Below are 25,518 nucleotides of genomic sequence, written 5' to 3' on the forward strand. Positions count from 1 at the left end.
GCTCCTCTTTCGACCAGCATCAAAACTGAAAATGGCGTTTGACTTCGGGTGATCGAGGAGTGGATTATTCTGGATGTTTGGGCGTGCATCACGGAATGAAACCACCTTGGCATCCAACAGATTCTGGATTTTGTGTCGCAAAGGTGTATAGCAATCATCAACAAATGCCCTACCTCCCCCATATGGTAAGCACATGTCTTAGAAGGATCGTAGTTGGGGAAACGCTCAGATTAGGTCGCTTAGGCTCCTTGGCGAGTAATCCTTTCTTCGAAGGGTTGGCAAGATTTTAGACAATGGTTTAGGAAGAGGCGTAAATTGACGCTTGGAAGAGCTCTTCGCTGGCTGAAGAATGGTCGCGCTCCTCCCTGTTGAGTGTTCAAGACGGGGCGAGGGGGTTGAACATAAGCTGCATTAATTTCCGCTACAGGCTCCTTATCCTTCTTCACTGAGACTCTCCTATACGAGCTGGTTTGATCTGACGCCCATCCATCACGCAATGCTACTTCAATTCGCTCGCCAACAGGGATTAGGCGATTGAACGACTGCAGCCGATCCTAACATCCGATTTCGATATTCAAAGGGAGTGTCTTCATGAACAAATCCATCAACTCTTTTACGTCGGCTCTGGAGTAATCTGGGAGCAGCTACGGTCCTCCATCTCGTGACATATGCCTTGAAAGATTCCGTCCTCTTCTTCTCGGTGAAGTAAATCCTCTCGAGATGGAGTGACATCAATATTATACTTATATTGCTTAAAGAAGGCATCGGTCAAATCCTCCCAAGTCTCCGTAAGATTAATTTTCTTCATAATGTACCACTTTGTAGTGCCGGTCCCTGTCGGGCTTGCCTGAAATTGTTGAATCATCAAGGGGATGTTATCAACATATTGGGTCATCCCGACCACATACGTCCGCAAATGGATCTTTGGGCAAGAGGTGCCATCATACTTTTCAAAGTCCGGCATTTTGAACTTCTTCGGCATCTTGACCTTTGCATAGTGGGACAAATCGGTTGGGCCTTGGATAAATGAACCTACGTTCGCTTGAGTTTCTCCTCGATCTTTGCCATGCGTTTTTCTTGTTAAATGTCTTGACAGCCGAGTGTATCACTTGTATCTCCTCATCAACAACAATTTGAGGCGTGCCAATAATTTTCTCCCTTGAGACATCCTTAGAGCTTGATGGCCCAACTGCGGTCGTATTCTTGCCTTTATCTCTTGGATCAGCCATGGGAGCTTGTTGTGATAACACCACTTCAACTTGTGGAGCTGGTGGAGCAGTGTTTGCTTGGAGAGAATCGATTTGCTTAGAAAGCTGCTCAAGAACATTCAAGACTTGCTTCATTTCCGTTTCGAGGGTGCCGATACGAGCTTGTTCAGTAACACGCACTTGTTCGGTGTTATCAGCCATTGTTGCTCTAGAACGAGTACGAATTGGCGATCTTGGGTGAGCCGTGTTGTCACCTATCAATGTAAAATAATACAGTAAGTATCATAACAAATGAGATTGGTCCATGACAACGGTCAATCGCTTATTTTATTAAGTGAAATCAAATTCCAAAGACATCAACTTAAAATGCTAACATAACTCCCTAGGAAATTAAATTCCTAAAACATCAATCTAAGAAATTGAAATAACATCATAAAGCTTGAATTAAACTCTTAAATCTAGCGACTCTTTTCTATATACAATTGGGAGATCACGGTCTTTCGAAGCTTCTTGTTGTCGAACCAACTCGAAATACGAGCTTCTTTCCTTTCCACCGTTTCTTCAAGATTTTCAATTTGTGCTTTACGAGTGGGCTTCATGGTCACTGGGTATCACGGGAAGTAGAGCTTGAGGGATCTCGTGATGATGGATATAATAATCCGAGGCATGAAAAATCTTCTCATTTCCTTTCAATCTTCTAGGCACCACTATCTTTTCCGGATGGCATTCCTTCCATGCATTTTCAAGATGCTCGATCTCATCGAGGTATTTGTGATCCTTGTGCACGAAACGGGCTTGAAACAGATCCACTCGGAGAGGAGGTGGGATATATTGAAGCACTCGATATCGGGGCGGGCCACTCTATAAGGATAGTAAGATGTTGCACCAGTAATTCCCATCAGTGGAATTGGATTATCTGTCTTGTGAGAGAAACGAGCCACGCTAACATGGAACCATTTAGCATACCATAGGAAGCCCTTGAGATCTGGATTTTTAAGAAAAGTCACCCAATCGGAAAATGATTTTCCGGTATATTTTTTTCTAAGATTGAAAATCTCTTTATTGGGTAACTAGAATCATCAATTTCACCTCGACGCATGAAATGACCAAACTCCTTCATGTGAGAAAGAAACCAAATCTGTAAAAGCTCAGAGAGGCATTCATGATTTTTCTCCATTTTGTTTAAAACGGTTGAGGGACAAAACGTCTCAGCCAAAATCATGTTTATAAAGTTCATGCCGGCGCATGCTTGTCGACCACCCATGCAATCGAAGGATTAATAGCATTTCTTCGATGAGGAAATATTATAAGTCCAAAGAATGCTAAGATGAATATCCTACCCTTTTGGCGCATTGAAGACTGATTTAAAAAATGATTAGCCAAAAAGGAGAAAGGGCATGCGTTACAATTAGCTTTCAAAACTTTCTTAACCTCATCAGTTTTAATTCTTAAAAATTGAGATAAAATTGATGTGGGTTCCATACCAAGAGGTGGCCTAACAAGTTCAGTCTCAAGGGGCATTCCTATGATGACGCTATACTCTTCCAATGTTGGATATAGCTCATTCTTACCAAAAATAAATGTAGCCGTCTCGGGACACCAAAAGTGTGATATAGCTTGCAAAACACCACTATGGACTCCGATATCCAAAAGGGGATGAGCCGTCCCAGTATCGACTCCACATATTCTTGACCTTCTTTATTTAAATTGTTCCACCACCCTCTCGAGCTCAATCTTGGGAGTTGGAAACGAATTGAACATCGGATCTCCCCATTGCATATAAAATAAGACCGACGACGAAACCTAATGTCATGGACCAACGAAATTGCAAGTAAGTAAATTGCAATAGCGAGAATTTAAACAACTTACTTTTACTGGGAAGAGATGACAATCACATAGACACACGCATGAAATGTGGGGCTCGATTTCTATCTAGATGGCTTAACAAAATGGAGCTAAAAGGATGATCTGACCGTTGCCTCGCATTTAACGTGTCGAGTCCTCCTAACCCGGCTCGCCGAATGGAATGTCTAATATCACGCAATCTCGCGGATATGGACAAACACATTCGACACCATGAAGAACTTTCGGGAAGAGAAGGTCAACCTCTATATAGCAATCTCGCTTTAGAGGAAGTATCCTTCTCAACACCATCCTAAGAATCCTATCGCAGCCCAGTCCGGGCGGGTTGTGTGTGCAATAGTGTAGTGCTAAAAACAATAAAACATGCACAACAGATTTCATTGCAAACAACACTTCTATAATTTAAATTCAACCATTCATCCTTAACTCCAACTCTGCAAAACAAGGGTTAGCAAAGACTACTCCCCTTATACCTCCCATCTGCAAAAACATTTAACACTTCATGTTAGGAGCGTACCTTGTTTCCATGCTGCCAAACAAAATATTTTTCTTAAAAATAAAACAGGCCTATGTCCACTATGAGTTTTAACTCTGTCCCCAAAGGAGTCGTCTGTGTCGCGACCTAAATTTTCAGGGCAATCCTAAAGTTTAGGTTAATGGATTACTAAGTCGAAAAAACTTGGCGCGGACCCTCCCAAGTCCTACCAATCGCGACTTGATAGAAATTAATCTATTTAAACATGCAATTCTATTTGGAGCCGCCACTAACCAATTAGGGCTGGTTAGAAACCCAAGTAAAGTAGGGGAGAATACTTTACTATTGCGAACCAGAGATTCAATAGGTCCGGGGACATGGTTACGCTAGATTAGTCTAACGCCCTTTCGGTACCTTTTATTTTAAAAATATTTTGCAAGCAATGTTGATTAATTTAAACTTAAGCTACTAACATGCAAATGGTGGTCATGCGGGTGCACAATCAATAAAATAACATTCAATAAAAAAATGCTAATAAAAATGCATGCCCTAAACATGATTTCTAAATGTCATGACACCTAATTTTTCTTTTTTTCTTTTTAAAATGTTAATTATATGCAATCTTAATTTAAACTTAATATGCATGAATTTATTTTAATGACATGAGATGCAATTCATATGGTATGACTTAAACTTATCACTATATGTATGCAATCTAATTTTTATAATCCTAAATATGCATGTGCTACATGATATGGGATAAATGACATGGTATTTCTACATGCATGCTCTTTTTTGATTTTATTTTAATGATGATTCATTTTTAATGCATATATGCAACCTATGCTAAATAATGATGATATGAGATTAATTATGAATTAACCTATTAACTAACCAAGGAAATGATCTTTTATTTTTATTTTTTTTTAATGACATAATGTTTTTTATTAAAAAGAAAACAACTTAATGGTGCAATGACTATCTTTTAGCATTTTCTTTTAAAACTATAACTCATATGGCATGCATAACATTTTTTTTTTGTTCATCTTTTTTGTTCTATTAAATGAAAATTGACTTAATCTAAAAATATCTAAGTATGTTGCTTTAATATGAAATGTGCATGGACCTAAGTACCTAAGTTCTAGATATGACAATATTTTACTAATAAACAAATTCTAATTAAACCTATTATGCAAATTAACTAGCATGTACCTAATATTTTTTTGGATTTGTTTTTTATATTTTTTTTTTTTTTGTGTTTTGGTTTTATTAAAGGAAAATCATCCTAATTCTACATGAATCTTAAAAAACTAAAATGCGTTGCATTTAAATGTGATATGTGTATAGACCTAAATACCTAATATGATGCATAATATGTGATGAGCAAATAATAATAACATGCCAAAATAAACATCCATCCATATAAATCAATGGCATTTTAATATGAATTAATGGTGCAAAAGTAATTCATGAATTTTGCCATAAAAAGTCGAAATAATCAAAATCTAACCCGACGTCTCGCTGGTCAATATTTTTAATTATCATAACTTAATATGACAAATTTCCTAATGATAAAAATAAATCAAAACAAATCAAGTTAGAATATATAAAAAGTAAACAAATAAAAACTATGAAACCAAATACCTAAAATTTACCTAGTCTAACTCACGGTGGACTTGAAGAAATGGCAAGGAAGCGAATGGCCGAACTGCGATGGTGGCTCGCCAAGGGTGATGGGTCCCGGTGACCGGAGCCGGGTGGTCGTCGGAGCTCCGGCAAAAGCGGAACTCAACCGGACCAGCGAAACAGGAAGCAACGGGTGGTGGTGCCACGGCAGCAAGGTGCTCGGGCTCGGGCGCGAGGCACCGGGTGGTCGCGGACGGAGGTGCTGCAGGGCGTCGTGCACCGAGCGGAGACGGAGCAGCGCGGGGCTAGCGGGAACAGTGTCGTGGCCGAGTCACGGCAGAGATCGGAGCGGCAGAAACAAAGTGGCAAGCGTGGGTCTGCGGCTGCCGGTGGTGGGTCGCTCGGGACTCAAGCAACAACGAACCGGAGGCACGCGAGTGCGGGCGGCAAGCGACGGCAAACGGAGCCAGCTTCGTGACGGAGGTGGCCGGGAAAGGGCCCACAGGTTCGGAGCTTCGGAGAGGCGCAATGCGGGCGGCGAAGAGATCGGGCAACAGGGAGCCCGGAACAGAGCGAGGACAGCCCGCGGCCGCGGCCTCGTAGGTTGCGGTGAGGGCGAGCGGGGACGTCGTTTGCCACTGGGTCTTCGGCTCCGGACGGCGTCGGCACGTCGGGCGCCTGGTTGAGCGGGCAGTGAAACGTGGCGAACCGGTGGCCGGGAGGAGCAGGGGCGGCGGTGCAGAGCCCGGTCGTCGGAGGCAGCGGGGCGGAGGCGCGGCTGGGTGAATGCAATGGCGCAGGTGCGGGCACGGCGGTGCACCGGTGAGGAGGAGCTGTCGGTATGTGGGCAGCAAATTCCGGCGGGGAGTGCGGGGAAAAGGATGAACAAGAACGTCCAATCTCCCCGATTACACTCGCTTCGCTTTTCTCCTTTTTTTTTGTACTTTTTCCTTCTTTTCTCTCTCACCTGACACTCTCTCTCACTTGTCTCTCTCGCCCTCTACCGAAGACTTCCCCCCATTAACTTTCTGCCACTGTACTTCTTCTCTTTTTCTCTTCAATTTGCTATTTTTTTGGACGAACAATGAAGAGAAGCTCCCTCCCTTCCAAAGGTGAAGAAGAACCCCTCTATTTATAAAGCGAAAATTCGAGTTTGTTTCGCCGGTGGAGATTTTTGCTCAACCTCTCGCCGGTGGAGATTTTCGCCAACTTCTCCAACAAAGAAATGGCTCCAAAATCCGGCTGTTGAATTATTTTGAATTCAAAATTTCTTTTCAAAATTTCCCTCTAATCTTTCATTTTCTAAAAATTGAATCTAAATTAGGTGTCAACAATGGCATGCGCCTTCTCAGAACTCTCGAACTGCGCATCTATGGCCTCCACAAAGCCTTAGCATTGCTATGCCGAGCAACCGAACCACAAATACTAGGAGATATCTTAGCTCTTATAAACATGGCACAAACGCGGTTGGACCGCTCCCATTGGTTATAAAGAGCTATCTCAGCTGGAGTGCTCAAATCGAGGGAGCAGGTGGTTCGTCTTTCCTTATAGCATGGTCAATGTCCATCCACCCCAATTGAAGAAGAACTCGACTCCTTCCAAACTTTATAGTTCTCACCATTCAGGTATGGGAACATCAAACTTAAATTCAGAGAAATTCACAGGTTGCGAAACCGCATATCAAATAATCATGCTTGTGTCACAAAATTTGAGGCAAATATAAATAAATCATGTTTTACCAATGTAAACATGTCACAATATGAATCACATAACATAAAAACTACCTGTGGGCTAAGTTTTTAATTTAAATAGATTCATAATTACTTCATGCAGAAACTATCATATTATATGCATTTTCTTAATCCCTGTGGGTAAATTAAAAGAAATAATATGATATTCCATCCTAATTAATCATATTAATATAATGAAAATTCATATGGGATAAAATTCATCATATTAATATAATTAATTACAATCAATGTCCATTTCTAAATATTATCCGGAGCCTTTTAATATATAATTTTAATTAATTAAAGATGTTGTGGCCACTCTCCAATTAATTAAATATTAGGACAATTGGATATTTAATTTCATGCATAAAATACTCATAAAATGCACGAAATGACATAATAAATAAATACATCAAGGGCAGAACAGTAAATAAATAAATTGGCCAAGGGGCATGATTGTAAAAACATAAAAATTTGAGGCAAAATAATTATAAGAGACGCGCGGAGAGGGCGTCGGGCGCGTGCCTAGCACACGCCCGTTTCCGCGGCAGGCGCGTGGTCCGCACGTGCGCCGACCAACGCCCACACGCCTGTAACTGCAGGACAGTTCCACGCGCGTGGGCCCCACGCGCCTGCAACCATTGTGCGCGCGTGGGCTCCACGTGCCTTCTTCCTCACACGAACAGAAGCTTTTCCGTCGGTTTTTCACCATTTTCAGTCGCGATTTCAGCCCTGTTTCTTCTCCGGCAGCCCATCTCAGACTTTCCTAAATTATGGGTTTTGTAAAACATGCCGGCACAACTACATGGGTCCAAGTTACAGCGAAAATGACCAAGAAATAGCCCTCAAATCAAACAAAAAACTCCACAAATGCAAATCCTCATCCACCATGACTTCCACTGCCCTATTAGCCTTCAAAGCAAACACCGATATACCGGAAAAATCATGGCTAATGTTCCTATGGCGGTGCGACCGTGCGGTCCGAAATCAAGGGGTGGGTCGCTAGAATTTGCCCGGAATTTGGGAGTTTCTTTGTTGGCCTCAAAACTCCAAATTACTGTTCATGTTCTAAAATGCCCGAAATACACCAAAATTCGAGAAAAACAAGGCAGAGGCACTAAACTAGCTCGATACCAAATGTGAGACATAAAATTCATGATGCAGAAGTCAGGATCAATTAAAGACAAACCTCTAGCCATTGTTCTTGTTCACGTTTGTTAGAAAAACCTGAAATCAAACAAAATTTGGCACACTCTACTAACTAAATTTCCTTATGTACTGATGGTGTATTCTAAATGTGAGGATTTTGTATTAGACATTGTGATCCCCCGTCAGAAATGTACGTACATTCCTTTTTTATATCCCGTCTCCCATCAAGAACGGTTACCAAATGGGCGGTTGTCACGAAAGGGTACGAAGCGTGGAAAAACTTTATGTTGAATAGTCGCAACTTTAAGAGGAAAATGTGGGTCTAAAATGTGGGATCACAAAAAAATTGTTGCGATAGGGCGAGCGATCGAACAAAATATAGACGGAAGAAGAAAAATAAATCAGACACCAGATTTATGTGGTTCAGTCGTAAAGACCTACGTCCACGGGGATAGCAGCAGCGAATTTCACTATAGATCAAGCGATACAAGGAGATTACACACTCAAGTCACTCAAACACTCTCTCGGTGTTTCCCAAACCCTAATTTAACCCCAAACCCAACTCACGGCACAAAATTACCACGCGTTCAAGCTCAAAATACAATGCTTAACGTACGCCTCATTTGCGTACACACGAAATCCCGTATCTCTTTGAGCTTCGCGCAACTTCGAGCGATCGGTGAATGTGCGGCTTCTTGGATCGTCGAACGTCTGTGGCTTCGTAGGGTTTATTTCACAGAGACTTCATGCAAGCCGTCCCACGCACACTCGCAGAGAAGAAAATATATTGTGTGTATATATATATATATATGTGTGTGTGTGTGTGTGTGTGTGTGTGCCCAGAAAAGGTCAAACAATTGACCTGGGCTCACCATCCACGTATTTAGCTTCACACGGTAGATTCCTCTCTCGGCGGACGTGTGTGTGCGTGTGTGTGCCCAAGGTCAAAACTTTGACCTTGGGCCCCACCAATAAACCAATCTTCGCATGAAGAGGAAATCCCGTGCAGGAGCTTCGCGAGTTTCAGATTCCGCATAATTTCCGAAGAGGAAATTCATATCTATTTTAGCAAACGCTCAAACTCGAGTCATATTTAACAATCTCCACATTGGCTCGACGTTTGAGCTAAGTCGCAATCACTTCATAAAAATTTCAAATTCTGCTGCTACTTTCCCATAGCCCCGATAGGCTCAACCGCCACAGATATTATTCAAGTTCAAGCTTCGCTTGAACTTCGCCATAACTGAGGACCTCATCAGAATACCAACTCCACATGCACTTTTAACTGCTCCGCAAGGATTTTCTGACACGACCTCCTCAACCGCAGATAAAGTAAAACCATTATTGCATCCATATCTGTCAGGAGATCAAACACGTACTTTGTTAATTTCAGCAGTTACAGCAACCATTGGCTCTATAGACTCCACCTCGCTATGAGCACCATCTGTGTCGATTACTTTGCTAGTACTCGTACTCGCTACCTCAGGAGTTTCTGGTTGCAACTCCACCTCAAGCTGAACACCGTCTAGATCCGTATTAGTACTGCCACAAACACTCATAGCCAAAAGTATTGGAGACTCATCAAGGGTAACTTCTCTGCTGTTAACAGGTGAATTTATATCTGGGCACCACAATTGATCACCCCGCTCACCTTGTGCATAGCCATGGAATATGTATCTTGCCCTCCAATCGAGCTTACCATCACTCACTCGAAAATAATGCGGGCAACCAAACATTCTAAGAATAGAATAATCAGCAACGTTACCTGACCACACTTCTTCAGGAGTTTGCCATTCAATAGCAGTTGATGGGGATCTATTCACCAGGCAGCTTACCGTACTTAGCACATCAGCTAGGATTCTCCTAGCAATACCAACACTAGAGATAATTTTTTGGGCCGTCTCTAGTAATGTTTTGCTCAACAATTCTACAAATTGTTGTGATTTATTGGCACTAGTGCGGTGTTTCACTATGCTATCTTTTATGCAGAATTTATTTGTCAACTCTGAGCAAAACTTCATGCTATTGTCAGTCCGCACATGCTTGATCGACTTACTAGTCTCCATCTCGATCAAAGCTTTTGACTGCGAGATCTTGACACCAACATCAAACTTGTGCCTTGGCACAAACACCCAGGTCTTCCTCGAGCAGTCAATAGATTCTCGAACAGATGCATCCGACGTCTCCACAGCGAAATTTATCACTGTCTCACCTTGAAGTTTATACAGGCCATCGTGCTTGATTCCTTTCATTATCACCAGGGCATCTCGAACAACCTTCAGAACTCCACCTTTTGAAGAATACCTGCAACCAGCTGAATCTAGGGGACCCAAGGAAATTAAGTTCTTTTTCAATTCCGAAACATGCCTTACTCTAGTCAATGTCCTCACGATACCATCATGCATTTTGATTTTAACATCACCAACACCCACAACATCGCACTCAGCGTTGTTCCCTAACTGGACTTTATCACTACCCGTGCACTGATAAGTGATAAACCAGTTTCTATTTGGTGTGACATGAAAAGAACAACCAGAATCCATAATCCATCCATCAAACGATGAATAATCAGTGACAGACAAGACATAATCAGCATTATCTGCTACAGCTGCAACATTATCTGCAGAATCAACCATAATTCCCTTACCCTTCTCATTCTTCAGATTAAGGCAATCCCTTCTAAGATGCCCCCTCTTGCCACAGCTCCAACAGACAACATTAGCAGTCCTAGATTGACTACGTCTGTTCATATTAGTACTACCATTACCCACACGTGTTACAGATCTTCCTCTATTTTCACATACTAGAGCAGTATACAAATTCGCCAGATTCTCTTCTACGAATGTCCTCGCTCAAAATCAAATTTCGAACCCCATCAAACGTCAAACTTGTTGACCTAGAGGAATTACTAACAGTAGTAACGATAGTATTCCAACTATCAGGCAATGAGGATAATAGAATCAAAGCACGTACCTCATCTTCAAAATCAATCTCAACTGAACTCAATTGACTAACAATTACATTGAATTCATTGATATGATTTGCAACTGACGCACCTTCTTTCATCTTCAAGTTAAACAAACGTCGCATCAAACAGACCTTGTTGATCGCAGAGGGCTTCTCGTACATATCCAACGGGGCTTGCATCAAATCAGCAAGGGTCTTCCTTCAGGATGTTAAACGCGACGTTACGAGCCAACGTCAGCCCGAATAACACCCATAGCTCGTCTATCCAGCAAATCCCAATCAGCTTGCTTCATCGTCTCTCGGTTTCTCCCAAAATAAAGGCAAGTGCAAATTCATCTGGTAAAGATAATCTTCAATCTGCATCTTCCAGAAACTAAAATCCTTCCCATCAAATTTGTTGATTCTCACTTTTACTTCTTCTGTCGCCATCGATTCGCTTCAACTCAGCCAAACCTAGCTCTGATACCACTTGTTGCGATAAGGCGAGTGATCGAACAAAATATAGACGGAAGAAGAAAAATAAATCGAACACCAGATTTACGTGGTTCAGTCGTAAAGACCTACGTCCACGGGGAGAGCAGAAGCAAATTTGACTATAGATCAAGTGATACAAGGAGATTACACACTCAAGTCACTCAAACACTCTCTAAGTTTCCCAAACCCTAATTTAACCCCAAACCCAACTCACGGCACAAAATTACCACGCGTTCAAGCTCAAAATACAACGCTCAACGTACGCCTCATTTGCGTACACACGAAATCCCGTATCTCTTTGAGCTTTGCGCGACTTCGAGCGATCGGTGAATGTGCGGCTTCTTGGATCGTCGAACGTCTGTGGCTTCGTAGGGTTTATTTCACAGAGACTTCATGCAAGCCGTCCCACGCACACTCGCAGAGAAGAAAATATATTGTATATATATATATATATATATATATATATATATATATATATATATGTGTGTGTGCCCAGAAAAGGTCAAACAATTGACCTGGGCCCACCATCCACGTATTTAGCTTCACACGGCAGATTCCTCTCTCGGCGGACGTGTGTGCGCGTGTGTGTGCCCAAGGTCAAAACTTTGACCTTGGGCCCCACCAATAAACCAATCTTCGCATGAAGAGGAAATCCCGTGCAGGAGCTTCGCGAGTTTCGGATTCCGCATAATTTCCGAAGAGGAAATTCATATCTATTTTAGCAAACGCTCAAACTTGAGTCATATTTAACAAAAATAAATAACATAATATACCTCCTTACCCCTTTACTATCCTATAAGCTTAATAAAGTCCACTCCTTGTCGAGACTCTCTAGCCCCAACGACCACTCCCCGCCCTCATCAGACCAAATTGTTACATTAAGGGAAATATACACATAATCTAAAGAGATTTGGAGAATCACAAGACATATAAAAGATATTGCAATCATATTACAATTATATTTAACTATTGGAATTGAATATTTAGAGACTAATGAGGTTCTAAACTTGTAATGTTATTCTGAATGAAATCTTACCATTCAATTAAGATACAACCATTGGCATCAAATCAGTAAGATTATTTTTCACCATTATTGCAGGGCCAAATGCATCATGTGCATAAATCAAGAACGTTGGAGACAAATTCTTGAATGTTCTTTTCGGAACTACCTCCTTCCTCAATGGCCCGTTTGGCCATTTCTTTCCAACCCAAGGAGTTTTCTCTTATCTCTTTCCCTCTCTCTCCGTCCATGACCTCGTTTACGCAACTCTTGATCTCTTCCCGGTCACGAACCCTCGCTCATTTGCCCTAACCCGGAGGCCGGCCTTCCACACCTTCTCGATGAATGTGGCATTGGTCGGCTGGTCCGTCCACTGAGGCATCACCACCATGGGGACTCCCAAGCTCAGCGCCTCGAGGGTAGAGTTCCAACTGCAATGGGTCATGAAGCAACCGACCGAGACATGGCTCAGCACTTGAGCTGATTGGACCACCTCACCACCAAACCCTTCTTGTCATCATCTAACCCTAGCTCTTGCGAGAAGTTACGTGGGAGCTTCTTCTCTTCAGACTCTCTCACCACCCACAGGAAGTGGCTCTTCATCGACCTGAGCCCACTCGCGAGCTCTTCCATCCGATCCTCTTCGAGAGACGCCAAGCTTCCGAACGATACGTAGACGGTGGAACAGGGCGGCTTCGAGTCCAGCCACCGGAGGCAAGCTTCTACTTCGGGCTTGAAGAGGCTAAGCCCGTAGTCTGTGTCGTCCTCGAGTCTCTTGTCCAAGTATAATGAAGGTATTGTGGGTCCCACGGTCAGCATCGGCCATTGGTTCCCCATCCAATTCACCATATGGGATCCAAATCTACAAATTATTTTACAATTACATACAGACCTTCCTATTCTCTTAGTACTTGCATCCTTTGCACCATCTGTGCCCATTTATCACATTTGGCCATCCTAAGTACATCAGTGTTCATGTAATACTTAGTTATTCACCTTATTACAATACTTCCAAATCCTTATGAACTTTCCATTCTTCTTGACTTGTTCACCCTTTTATCAATGTACATCAAGCTTTATTGATCTTCTTAATTTGTACTTCAGATTCCATCATGGTGGTAAAGCGTCCTTTACATCATTGTTAATAGAAATAAAACAATATCTGCATCTATCATATAAACTTGAAAGGTAGAAGGTTTTGTCAACTTTAAAATATCACATAAGGCTTTTCTAATAAGAAGACATGCAATTAGGCCAAAAATAAATCAAAATATAGTTAAATGAGATAGAAATTATGAATTTTTACATAGTAAATGCCAAGGATAGTGGCAGCATTTATACTAGGGACGATGGTCGAAACTCCTTGGTTCCTCATAATTTCGGCCGTGAATTCTGCACCAGTTTGCTTTGTTTTCAACACATTCTTTTGCTCACTAATCGCACACAATTCCCTCAAGAATCACTCTTGAAATTCACATCTCTTTCCCCTCCAAGTCTTGGGTTTCCCTTTGTTTTCACCATGTTTTCTCTCGACTCAAGCTTCTGTTGGCTTGTGGAAGTGTAAATTTCTATATGTGTATGTGTGTGTGGTACAAAACTTTGGCAAGAGGTCAAGCGAAGGAGCAACATAGGCAAGAAAGGAAATTGTGTTTAACAACATAAGTGTATTATAAGAATGCGAATTTTGGTCTTATGTGTACATCATTAAGACTGAGCACTCTTGCAATAACAATTTTTGCAAGAGATTAAGCAAAGGAGAAACAAAGGCAAGGTGGGGAAATTGTGTTTTATAGCTTAGGTGTATTTCAAGAATGGAATTGTTTATCTCAAGCGTACATCGTCAAGATTGAGCGCTGTTGCCTATGTATAAGCTCTAATCCAACGCTATAGTACAGAAGGAGTACTCTTTAAGAGCTCAACGTGGACCAATCTCCAATTACAAGCTTTAACTACTTTCAAATGAATTTCAACCACACATTTCACCTAACACTAAGGGGACTTCAATACCAAAAACATCAACTATCATTTTAATGAAGTCGTCTCAACTTGATAATTTGTCTTGGTGTACACCATCTTTATTACACTAGTACTACATTTTCCCACAAAAAATGATGGTGTATTTCTACATGCTTGGTCCTTGGTGGATAATTGGATTCTTTGCAAAGCTTATGGCTGATAGATTGTCGCAATATAACCATGTGGAGCAGTTCATCAATTGTTGATCTCAAGCATACATGATCAAAATTAAGCACTCTTGCCAATATATGGGCTCTTTTCCACTGCCATAGTACCAAAAAAGTGCTCTTTAAGAGTTCAACATGGACTATTCTTCAGTTACAAGCTTCAACTACTCTCAAATAATTTTCAACCACACATCTCAACTAACATTAAGAGGACTTCTATATCACAAGCATCACAGTTTTGATCTTTTGATGTATAAATGGGCACATTTTCACGAGGCTACCTTCCCTAAAAATGCTCTCATCTGAACACACCTAACTTTGGAGTGTTAAAACAAAGTATTATTATTATGTCTAAAGGTGCCTCCATGTGTTAATCCTAGTTTTCATATTCAAAATCACTCTCCCCATGTTTAATATACCTCCTTACCCCCTTTACTATCCTATAAGCCTATTAGGAGCCACTCCTTGTCGAGATTCTCTAGCCCCAACGACCACTCCCCGCTCTCATCAAACCAAGTTGTTACATTAAGGGAAATATACACATAATCTTAAGAGATTTGGAGAATCACAAGACATATAAAAGATATTGCAATTGTATTACAATTATATTTAACTATTGGAAATGAATATTTAGAGACTAATGATGTTCTAAACTTGTAATATTATTCTAAATGAAATCTTACAATTCGATTAAGATACAACCATTTGTATCAAATCAGTAAGATTACTTTTCACCATTATTGCAGGGGCAAATGCATCATGTGCATAAATCAAGAACGTTGGAGACAAATTCTTGGATGTTCTTTTCGGAACTACCTCCTTCGTCAATGGCTCGTTTGGCCAATTCTTTCCAACCCAAGGAGTTTTCTCTGATCTCTTTCCCTCTCTCTCCCCCTCCATGATCTCGTTCACGCAACTCGATCTCTTCCCCAGTCACAACCCCTCGCTCGTTGGCCCTGACCCTGAGGCCGACCTTCCAAACCTCCACGATAAAAGTTGCATTGGTCGGCTGGTCCGTCCACTGGGGCATCACCACCATGGGGACTCCCAAGCTCAGCGCCTCGAGGGTAGAGTTCCAACCGCAATGGGTCATGAAGCAACCGACCGAGACGTGGCTCAGCACTTGGAGCTGATTGGACCACCTCACCACCAAACCCTTCTTGTCATCATCTAACCCTAGCTCTTGCAAGAAGTTACGTGGGAGCTTCTTCTCTTCAGACTCTCTCACCACCCACAGGAAGTGGCTCTTCATCGACCTGAGTCCGCTCGCGAGCTCTTCCATCTGGTCCTCTCCGAGAGACGCCAAGCTTCCGAACGACACGTAGACGGTGGAACAGGGCGGCTTCGAGTCCAGCCACCGGAGGCAAGCTTCTGCTTCGGGCTTGAAGAGGCTAAGCCCGTAGCCTGTGTCGTCTTCGAGTCTCTTGTCCATGTATACGGAAGGTATCGTGGGTCCGACGGTCATCATCGACCATTGATTCCCCATCCAATTCACCAGCTGGGATTCAATGCACAAATCATTTAAATTGCGCACGACACCAATTCTCTAGCGGCACGTGAAAATGTTCCATTTCACTTATACTAACATCCCTTTTACCCAAAGACAGAAGTTGCATTCCACGCAATAAAATGTTCATGAAGAGATTGCCTCTCTTGTCACCAATTTTTTGTGGCCAATCTCGTGTCATGAATTTGAAAGCAAATATATTTGTTATTTTAGAAATTAGATTGATTTCAAGCGCGTCGTATATGCACATGAGCTCAAAAAATCTCTTATTTTTCTTCGGTAACAGCTCTTAGTGAAATTCGTATTCAAAAAGCTATATCTGTTAATTTAATGTAGTACCAAAAGTGGATAAGAACGTGGAAAATATGTGCCGAACATGGCCACTGGCCACTCGTTATGAAATTTTTTGCAGTTGAACTTTTTTTTTTCCGTCAAATCATGGATTATATAAATATTTAAGTCGTGTCAATTAATGAATTACTTCTGGACTCTTATCGAGCGCACTTAACAAGGGTCATTTGGGTCATCCACAAAACCTTCTCAAAAGTCTTTCTAGTCATATGTTCACTAAGGTGATTTGGAGCTACTTACCTCCTCCTCGAGCTCAGTAAAAGTATTGAACAAAAGCCACTTCGCTTTCCGGAAATTGGAGAACTGTCCGAGAACGATGTCGAGTACGCCGGGATATTTATGGACATCGGCAACAAATGAAGGAAAATCGTTCAGCCCTAAAACCGACATCACCGGAGGGTCACATAGAACACGCCCTTGTCCATCGACAGCATCTAGTGGGAGCTTCACTGTTCCTTGGTGAACCAAGTAATAGATACAACTGACGACGCAGGACTGAGTGAAGAACGAAGCTCCATGCATTCCATGTTCTATTGCCACGTCTAGAGCCCAGCTGTCAAAGGAATCGTAAATAAGAACTTTAGCCGGATTCTCCTGACAAGATTGGTGTTTCTGAATGAAATCGCTCAGGCTCTGAGAAACGGAGAGTCGGAAGTGTTCGAGATACTCCTTAGTGCTCAGCTTGTCTGCTTCGACGTTGTCGAACCCATCGGAGATGTATTCGACCTGGATGGAGCTCGCGTTTACCAGATTGAGGGACTTCTTGGTGGAGATGGGGATTAGGAAGGTGACTTTGAGACCCTTTGAGGCCAACCGTTTGGAGAATTGGAGCATTGGGTTTATGTGGCCTTGCACTGGGTGGGCTAGGACTAGAACGTGAATGTCCTTCGCCGGATACATGGTAGGCTGTCTGTTGCTCGGACAGATTCCCTCTCGACTCGATGACATCGACTGTGTATAAAAGTCACGTATGGTCTGACGCCGATCCTTGTTATATAGAAAGATCTTTTGCCGAGACAGTCCTTGGAATGGTAGTTGCTTGCGGTGGCGTTATTGATGATGGGAGCTCATTCACCACGTGATAGTTGAACCGTTTGTTGAACTTGGGCTACACATGTTCTTCTATCTCGAAACGAAAGAGGGACAGGGCCTCTTTAAATTCGAGTGACCCGACCAACATCCCCAATCATCTCCTTACCCCTTCGTTGGATCGCCCCAAGTATGTCGTTCTTTACATATGAATTACAAAAGAAATTCAATTTTTCTTCCATTTCTAATCAGGGAATCCTTCCCCCCACACGTTTAATTGGCCATTTAACGATCTAACGGCCTCTATCACATTTAAATCAATCTTTCTAAAACAAGCCCTTATTGCAGTAAAACAGAGAGAGTTGTATTATGTATACTGGTCAATTTTTATATCGATTGCATTGCTTAAAATTGAGAATCATGATTTCTTGAGGGAATCACTAAGAGTATCGTTCATGTTCTTGCGGTATAAGCATACGTGGATTTCAGGGAGAATAGACAAAAGCTATCGTATAATGTGACAAATAAAGTGGACACTTCGCCGCTTCCATCAAGTGATATATTCGATCGGCAAGAAAGATTTGGGGAATGGCAACAGCATAATAAAAATGACATCATGGCTTTTGGAAGCGAGTAGATGGATTACTATATACTGTAGGAAGGAAAAGACATTGGCTTCGGTCCATCTTGTACATTTCGATAGAGAACGGAAGCAAAACACCAATATTGACTAGGACAGTCTAGCGCACGCAAGCAACTTTCTGCATGTCTCATCATTGATTTGATTTGCGAAAAACAATGTAGGATTTTGGGAAGATGTCTATAGTCGTTGCTACCCTGCCTAAAGGTCGGGGTTAGGGGGTGATTGGATTTAGAATAATGTCGAGCTAGAATGAACAGTCCTTACATTCAAGGTGCTCACCCTCTTTTGGCATGAATTCATCCAAATCTTTACCTCTCATGACATTGAGAAATTCAATTTTGATCTAAGATATGAGATTCCATGCTATGCAGGAATTGCCATCAATTTGTTGGGCCAACTAAGAGTCAGGTGAGACGCAAGAAGATGTCCCAATTCTTACAAACCAGAGATTTTATTGGAGACTTGGTTATGCCAATGGTCTAAATAGCATCCTTTCCATAACAAAACTCGTTTTGTTTTCCTACTAAGTGATTCATGCTGGAGTTGTGCTAGCATCACCGTCTGATGATGTGACAATGAAGGATGGCTACGAAATTTTCCTTTCTCCAATGCAAGCGCATGGAAATTTCCAAGAAAAACACATCTCTCTCTCTCTCTCTCTCTCTCTCTCTCTCTCTCTCTCTCTCTCTCTCTCTCTCTCAATGGGCAGCTGAAGGTTGACCGTCCATTTTCCAAGCTAAAGGCACGTTATTCAAGCATTTTCCTTCATGCATTATCAAGTCTTGAATCTTAAGGTTCTTTCCACTAAGTGTTCATGCGTGATTAGTTGTGAAAACAATTTCCAATCGATTACATGAGGCAAAGACTTATATCATTTCAAGATAATAATAGTCACCCATCAAACAATATAAAGCACAAAATAAAGATGACAAAAGTAAAATACGAGCAAATAAACCTGATACGAGTCAGACAAAAAATATACATGACTTTGTTATTAAAACCCGGGATATGAACCCTATGAGTTCACATTAAAACCTCACATCACTCAAACACAACAAAAGAACAAAGAAATATAAAAACTAGTAAGTTACCTGATAAAATTCAGGAAAAAAATTTACACCACCTCACTATAAAACCCAAGACATGAGCCCGGTGAGCTAGATCTAAAATCGAGCTAACATCTAATTCTAAACCAGAGAGACGTGCTTGACTGAAAAAGTAATCACAAACATAATCCTAGTATAAATGGAAATGAGGTTTTTTTTATCGTTTTCTTCTTATTTTATTTTTATCTTTATGTCCATTTCATCTAAAGGGAGCACATCCTAAAAATTCAATTTATTTCAGTTGCAAGAAAGATGACTTCCTAAGCTAATTGGAATTAAATCAAATGAAATCGAATTAAAACCATTTCTAAGATGCAATTACCTAGCTAAGACTTGCACTCTCCTTTTTCATCTCCTTTTTATTTTCGTTATTTTTTTTTTATAATTCATTATTTCTTTCTTTCTCCTCTTTTGGTACTTCCTTCACCTAAGCCGCACAAAGTCTCGTCTAAATTTCTATTCTCTCTTTCGTTCCTTCCTTCTACCCTCAATGTCATTTTTCACCTTCACTCATGAAGCATAACATCTTCGCTGAATGATCCTATTCTCTGCTCATGTCCATTAGTTGCAGCCATTAGCAAGACTTCACTTGAACAAGAAGCATTCCAACGTCAGCAAATGAGTTCATGCAGGGGATTCATTGACTTCTAAAATCCACAATCAGATCAGAGCAAACTAATCGAACAAAGCATAATCAGTTGAGTAAGAATACAAACATGGCCGGCGAGCAGGAGATTCAGACCAGTGGAGTCAACTTTACAAGATATTCGGTCACACAACACAATCTATAGAAAACGTGCTTTTAATTATCCAGATTATCATAAATTGACACATAGCAGAAAGTGACTTGTATGAACTTGAACCGAGACTAACATGTGAAATAAGCAAGGATCAAGTAGGTTAAATGTAAATGAAGGTCTCAGCTATGGGCCAAATTAGCACGATTCGATTATAGAGTAATAAAACCGAGCCTGTACATCGTTAGTTTAAATGTGCAGTAGTCAAACTATAATTAAGGAGTGAGAGCGTTTCTTAAACTTGAGCACCGATTCGTTCAGGCATTTTATCAAACAAACTGCTATCAATTCAACCGAGAGGTATAAATGCAACATTGAAGCATCGGACAACCAAATCAGACTATGTTCAGACCATTAAAAAAAGCTATAATCAGGGACAAATTTCGCGCGAGCCTCAACAACATTACTTGGACTCAAAAACTCAGCAAAACAAAGCAAAGAGGTTAATTTTAGTCCATTAGGTGTGATATCCTAAGATCAACCCATTGATGTATAGTCTGCTTTGGCTTGTTCCGGGCCAAGCATCACAGTTTTGATCTTTTGATGTATAAATGGGCACCTTTCCATGAGGCTACCTTCCCTAAAAATGCTCTTATCTGAACACACCTAACTTTGGAGTTTTAAAACAAAGTATTACTATTACGTCTAAAGATGCCTCAATGTGTTAATCCTAGTTTTCATATTCATAAATAAATAAATATATATATATATATATATATATATATATATATATTTATCAAAATCACTCTCCCCATGTTCAGTGTACCTCCTTACCCCCTTTACTATCATATAAGCCTATCAGGAGCCACTCCTTGTCAAGACTCTCTAGCCTCGATGACCAGTCCCCGCCCTCATCAGACCAAGTTGTTACATTAATCTTAAGAGATTTGGAGAATCACAAGACATATAAAAGATATTGCAATTGTATTACAATTATATTTAACTATTGGAATTGAATATTTAGAGACTAATGACGTTCTAAACTTGTAATGTTATTCTAAATAAAATCTTACAATTCAATTAAGATACAATCATCTGTATCAAATCAGTAAGATTATTTTTCACCATTATTGCAGGGGCAAATGCATCATGTGCATAAATCAAGAACGTTGGAGACAAATTCTTGGATGTTCTTTTTGGAACTACCTCCTTCGTCAATGGCTCGTTTGGCCATTTCTTTCCAACCCAAGGAGTTTTCCCTAATCTCTTTCCCTCTCTCTCCTCTCTCCATGATCTCGTTCACGCAACTCTCAATCTCTTCCCCAGTCACAACCCCTCACTTGTTAGCCCTGACCGTGAGACCGACCTTCCAAACCTCCACGATAAACATGGCATTGGTCGACCGGTCCGTCCACTAGGCATCGCCACCATTGGGACTCCCAAGCTCAGCGCCTCAAGGGTAGAGTTCCACCCGCAGTGGGTCATGAAGCAACCGACAGAGCCGTGGCTCAACACTTGGAGCTGATTGCACCACCTCACCACCAAACCCTTCGTCATCATCTAACCCTAGCTCTTGCAAGAAGTTACATGGGAGCTTCTATTGAATATCAGAATCTCACAGCTCTTATAACACTCTCACAAGAGAATCTCTTCAAGGAAGGAGATGAATATACTACTTGCTAAAAAAAAAAAATTTCACTCTCTATTTTGAAACGATTACAAGACTCATTTATATATAAGCTTAAAGCACGACTCTTGACATTCCTTAGATATATGAATAAGACATGTCTAAATAAATAGTAATAAAGACACTTTAATATGTGTGCCGAAACGGCTTCCGTTAGAAACTGAACAGCATTTTGACCAAAACACGAAGAGTCACGAGAGATAGGCGATGATATATTTAATACTCCCCCCCCCTACTCTCTCTAAGGATAGTCCTCGCGACCATACCAAGCTGAGCTCGAAACTCTTCAAACTTTGCAACTCCAAGACCTTTGGTGAAGATATCAGCAACTTGATCACCTGTCTTGATGTACTTCATCTTGATCTCGCCCTCCAACACTTTCTCTCATAGAAAGTGATAATGGACTTCCACATGCTTAGTCCTAGCATGGAAAACTAGATTCTCTGCCAAGCTTATAGTGGATAGATTATTACAATACAATATTGTCGAATAACCTATTGACTGATGAAGATCATCCAATAATTGCACTAGCCACATGCTCTCCTGAGCTGCCATTACTGCTGCTCTATATTTAGCTTCTATTGTAGACAAAGACATAGTCGGCTGTCTTTTACTGCACCAGGATACTACTACTGATCCAAGATTAAATGAGTATCCAGTAGTTGATCGTCATGTGTGTTGATCTCCAGCATAGTCAACATCACAATGACCGACCAACTCACTTGATGATCCCTTTTTTACAACCATATGTATCAAATCAGTAAGATTATTTTTCACCATTATTGCAGGGGCAAATGCATCATGTGCATAAATCAAGAACGTTGGAAACAAATTCTTGGATGTTCTTTTCGGAACTACCTCCTTCGTCAATGGCCCGTTTGGCCATTTCTTTCCAACCCAGTGAGTTTTCTCTGATCTCTTTCCCTCTCTCTCCTCCCTCCATGATCTCGTTCACGCAATTCTCGATCTCTTCCCCAGTCACTACCCCTCGCTCGTTGGCCCTAACCCTGAGGCCGACCTTCCAAACGTCCACGATAAACGTGGCATTGGTCGGCTGGTCCGTCCACTGGGGCATCACCACCATGGGGACTCCCAAGCTCAGTGCCTCGAGGGTAGAGTTCCACCCGCAGTGGGTCATGAAGCAACCGACAGAGCCGTGGCTCAGCACTTGGAGCTGATTGCACCACCTCACCACCAATCCCTTCTTATCATCATCTAACCCTAGCTCTTGCAAGAAGTTACGTGGGAGCTTCTCCTCTTCAGACTCTCTCACCACCCACAGGAAGTGGCTCTTCATCGACCTGAGCCCGCTCGCGAGCTCTTCCATCTGGTCCTCTCCGAGAGACGCCAAGCTTCCGAATGATACGTAGAGGGTGGAACAGGGCGGCTTCGAGTCCAGCCACCGGAGGCAAGCTTCTGCTTCGGGCTTGAAGAGGCTAAGCCCGTAGTCTGTGTCGTCCTCGAGTCTCTTGTCCAAGTATAATGAAGGTATTGTGGGTCCCACGGTTAGCATCAGCCATTGGTTCCCCATCCAATTCACCATCTGGGATCCAATCAACAAATTAATTTACAGTTTGGTTCACCATCCAATTCACCATCTGGGATCCAATCAACAAATTAATTTACAGTTACGTACAGACCTTCCTATTCTCTTAGTACTTGCGTCTTTTGCACCGAAAGAACTGTCAACCACGCAACAAATTTGGGTTTTTTTTTTTTAATGTTTGCTTTCTTGTGTCCATAATAACACATACACGTTACTTGAAAGTAACGACAAATTTTACACGTTATCGGGGATCCCCCGCCCGGGGGGGGGGGCAGCAAATACATGTGTTATTGTAAGAAGTTAGATTGATTTCAAGCGTGCAGTAATTGCACGGGAGCTTTAAAAAAAAAAAAAAAATTTTTCCAGCAACAGTTGACGGTGAAATTCGGATCAAGAAAGCTATATCTTTTAACAGGTGCGATCCAAAAAGCCTTCTCAAAAGTCACTCCAGCCAGATCATTTGCACGGGTGATTGGAAGCTACTTACCTCCTCCTCGAGCTCGGTGAATGTATTGAACAAAAGCCACTTAGCTTTCCGAAAATTAGAGAACTGTCTCAGAACCATCTTGAGTATGGCAGGATATTTATGGACATCGACAACAAATGAAGGAAAATCGTTCAACCCTAAAACAGACATTGCCGGAGGATCAGATAGGACACGCCCTTGTCCATCAACAGCTTCTACTGGGAGCTTCACTTTTCCTTGGTGAACCAAGTAATAGATACAAGAGACGACGCAAGACTGAGTGAAGAACGCAGCTCCATGCATGCCATGTTCTATCGCCACATCTAGAGCCCAACAGTCAAAGGAATCGTAAATAAGAACTGTAGCCGAATTATCCTGACAAGATTGGTGTTTCTGAATGAAATCGCTCAGGCCCTGAGAGACTGAGAGCCGGAAGTGTTTGAGAGACTCGTCAATGCTCAGGTGGTCGAACCCGTCAGAAATGTACTCGACCTGGACGGAGCTTGCGTTTACCAGATTGAGGGACTTCTTGGTTGAGATGGGGATTAGGAAGGTGACTTTGAGACCCTTTGAGGCCAGACGTTTGGAGAACTGGAGCATTGGGTTTATATGGCCTTGCACTGGGTGGGCTAGGACTAGAACGTGAACGTCCTTTGCCGGATCCATGGTAGGCTGTTTGCTGGTCGAACAGATTCTCTCTCGACTCGATAACATGGAATGTATATAAAGATCACGTATGGTCTTAGGCAATCCTTCTTATATAGATAGATTTTTTGCCGAGATAATCCTTGGAATGGTAGTTGCTTGCTGCGGCCGTGTTGATGGGGGCTTATTTGACACGCGATATTTGAACCGTTTGTTGGATTTGGGCATAAATATATTCATTCTTCAAAAAAGTAATAAATATATTGTATAGTAGTCAATTCAATTCTAAACTCTTCAATCATGTTAGTTTAATCCTAAACTTTTTAAACAATTTACCAATTAGTTCTAACAATCTTCCAATTTAGTTATCCTAGCTATTTTTGGCTGAAAGCTATTGATATGGCAGTCTAATCAACATTGATTGTGTTATATGGCACACCTAACATTAACGTGGACAATTTTTGCAGTTTTTAAAAAATTTCCAAAATTTTCTTCTCTTTTTCCTTTTCTTCCTTTCCTTTTCTTTTATTTTCTTTTTCCTTTTTCCCCTTTTCCCTCTGCCTCTATCAAGCCCTCATCGGTGACCAGCGGAGGGAAAGGGTAAAATAAGAAAAGAAGAGAGAGAGAGAGAGAGAGAGGGGGGATAAAAAGGTAAAAATAGAATTTGAAAAATTACAAAAATTATCCCTATCAATGCTAATCAAACCATGTAAGATAGCCAGAGCTAATTAGATCATCATGTTCTCAATGTCTAACCAAAATTAATTGAAAGAACTAAATTAATAAATTGTCAAAAAATTTAGGACTAAATTAGCACAATTGAAATATTTATACTTAAAGTGACACATCATTAAAAGATTTGGACTAAATTAATACTATTCAAAAGCATATGATTGAATTTGGTCATTGCACATTAGATTTAGGATTTTGTAGATAATTTTCCACAATTATTGCTATAGGATATAGGGACAGCATTTATTTGTTTTTCAAAGTGGTAATAATCAAGATCTTCATCCCAACCTTTAGAACGATCTCCTCCACGCCGATCATCACGTTCACGAACCTAGGTTCCTGAAATTAAAGAACTCAAGGTAGAGCAACATGCCTATCGTCATCGTCCCGAGTC

At 41.4% G+C, this 25,518-nt stretch overlaps 3 protein-coding genes across 3 annotated transcripts; all 3 read right to left on the reverse strand.

Moving 5' to 3' along the window:
- Positions 1–12,602: 12,602 nt before the first annotated feature.
- On the reverse strand, positions 12,603–13,341 carry LOC104416140 (UDP-glycosyltransferase 74E2-like). Its single transcript, XM_010027574.3, is given in 3 exon segments — positions 12,603–12,778; positions 12,781–12,966; positions 12,969–13,341. Coding segments are annotated over 3 exon segments (735 nt in total).
- A 1,978-nt stretch (positions 13,342–15,319) lies between these two features.
- LOC104431435 (UDP-glycosyltransferase 74E2-like) lies at positions 15,320–17,481 on the reverse strand. The gene is made up of 2 exons (XM_039301068.1): positions 16,774–17,481; positions 15,320–16,173 (listed from the first exon to the last, which is right to left on the reverse strand). Exons 1-2 carry the CDS (start codon positions 17,479–17,481, stop codon positions 15,433–15,435), a joined length of 1,449 nt encoding a protein of 482 aa, XP_039157002.1. The 3' UTR covers positions 15,320–15,432.
- Positions 17,482–21,968: 4,487 nt separating this feature from the next.
- On the reverse strand, positions 21,969–24,486 carry LOC104456185 (mogroside IE synthase). The gene is made up of 2 exons (XM_010070924.3): positions 23,769–24,486; positions 21,969–23,278 (listed from the first exon to the last, which is right to left on the reverse strand). Exons 1-2 carry the CDS (start codon positions 24,459–24,461, stop codon positions 22,535–22,537), a joined length of 1,437 nt encoding a protein of 478 aa, XP_010069226.2. The 5' UTR covers positions 24,462–24,486; the 3' UTR covers positions 21,969–22,534.
- Between the last annotated feature and the right edge of the window lie 1,032 nt (positions 24,487–25,518).

The sequence above is a fragment of the Eucalyptus grandis genome, chromosome 8 (genome assembly GCF_016545825.1).
Source record: "Eucalyptus grandis isolate ANBG69807.140 chromosome 8, ASM1654582v1, whole genome shotgun sequence".
Lineage (NCBI taxonomy): Eukaryota > Viridiplantae > Streptophyta > Magnoliopsida > Myrtales > Myrtaceae > Eucalyptus > Eucalyptus grandis.

What these genes read in the sequence shown, in the direction of transcription:
- LOC104431435 (XM_039301068.1), bottom strand. Translation starts at nt 17,481, where the DNA reads ATGTCATCGAGTCGAGAGGGAATCTGTCCGAGCAACAGACAGCCTACC. An exon ending in TTACTGAGCTCGAGGAGGAG is followed by an intron (nt 16,174 to 16,773) that starts GTAAGTAGCTCC and finishes ATTGAATCCCAG; the next exon opens with CTGGTGAATTGGATGGGGAA.
- LOC104456185 (XM_010070924.3), bottom strand. Translation starts at nt 24,461, where the DNA reads ATGTTATCGAGTCGAGAGAGAATCTGTTCGACCAGCAAACAGCCTACC. An exon ending in TCACCGAGCTCGAGGAGGAG is followed by an intron (nt 23,279 to 23,768) that starts GTAAGTAGCTTC and finishes ATTGGATCCCAG; the next exon opens with ATGGTGAATTGGATGGGGAA.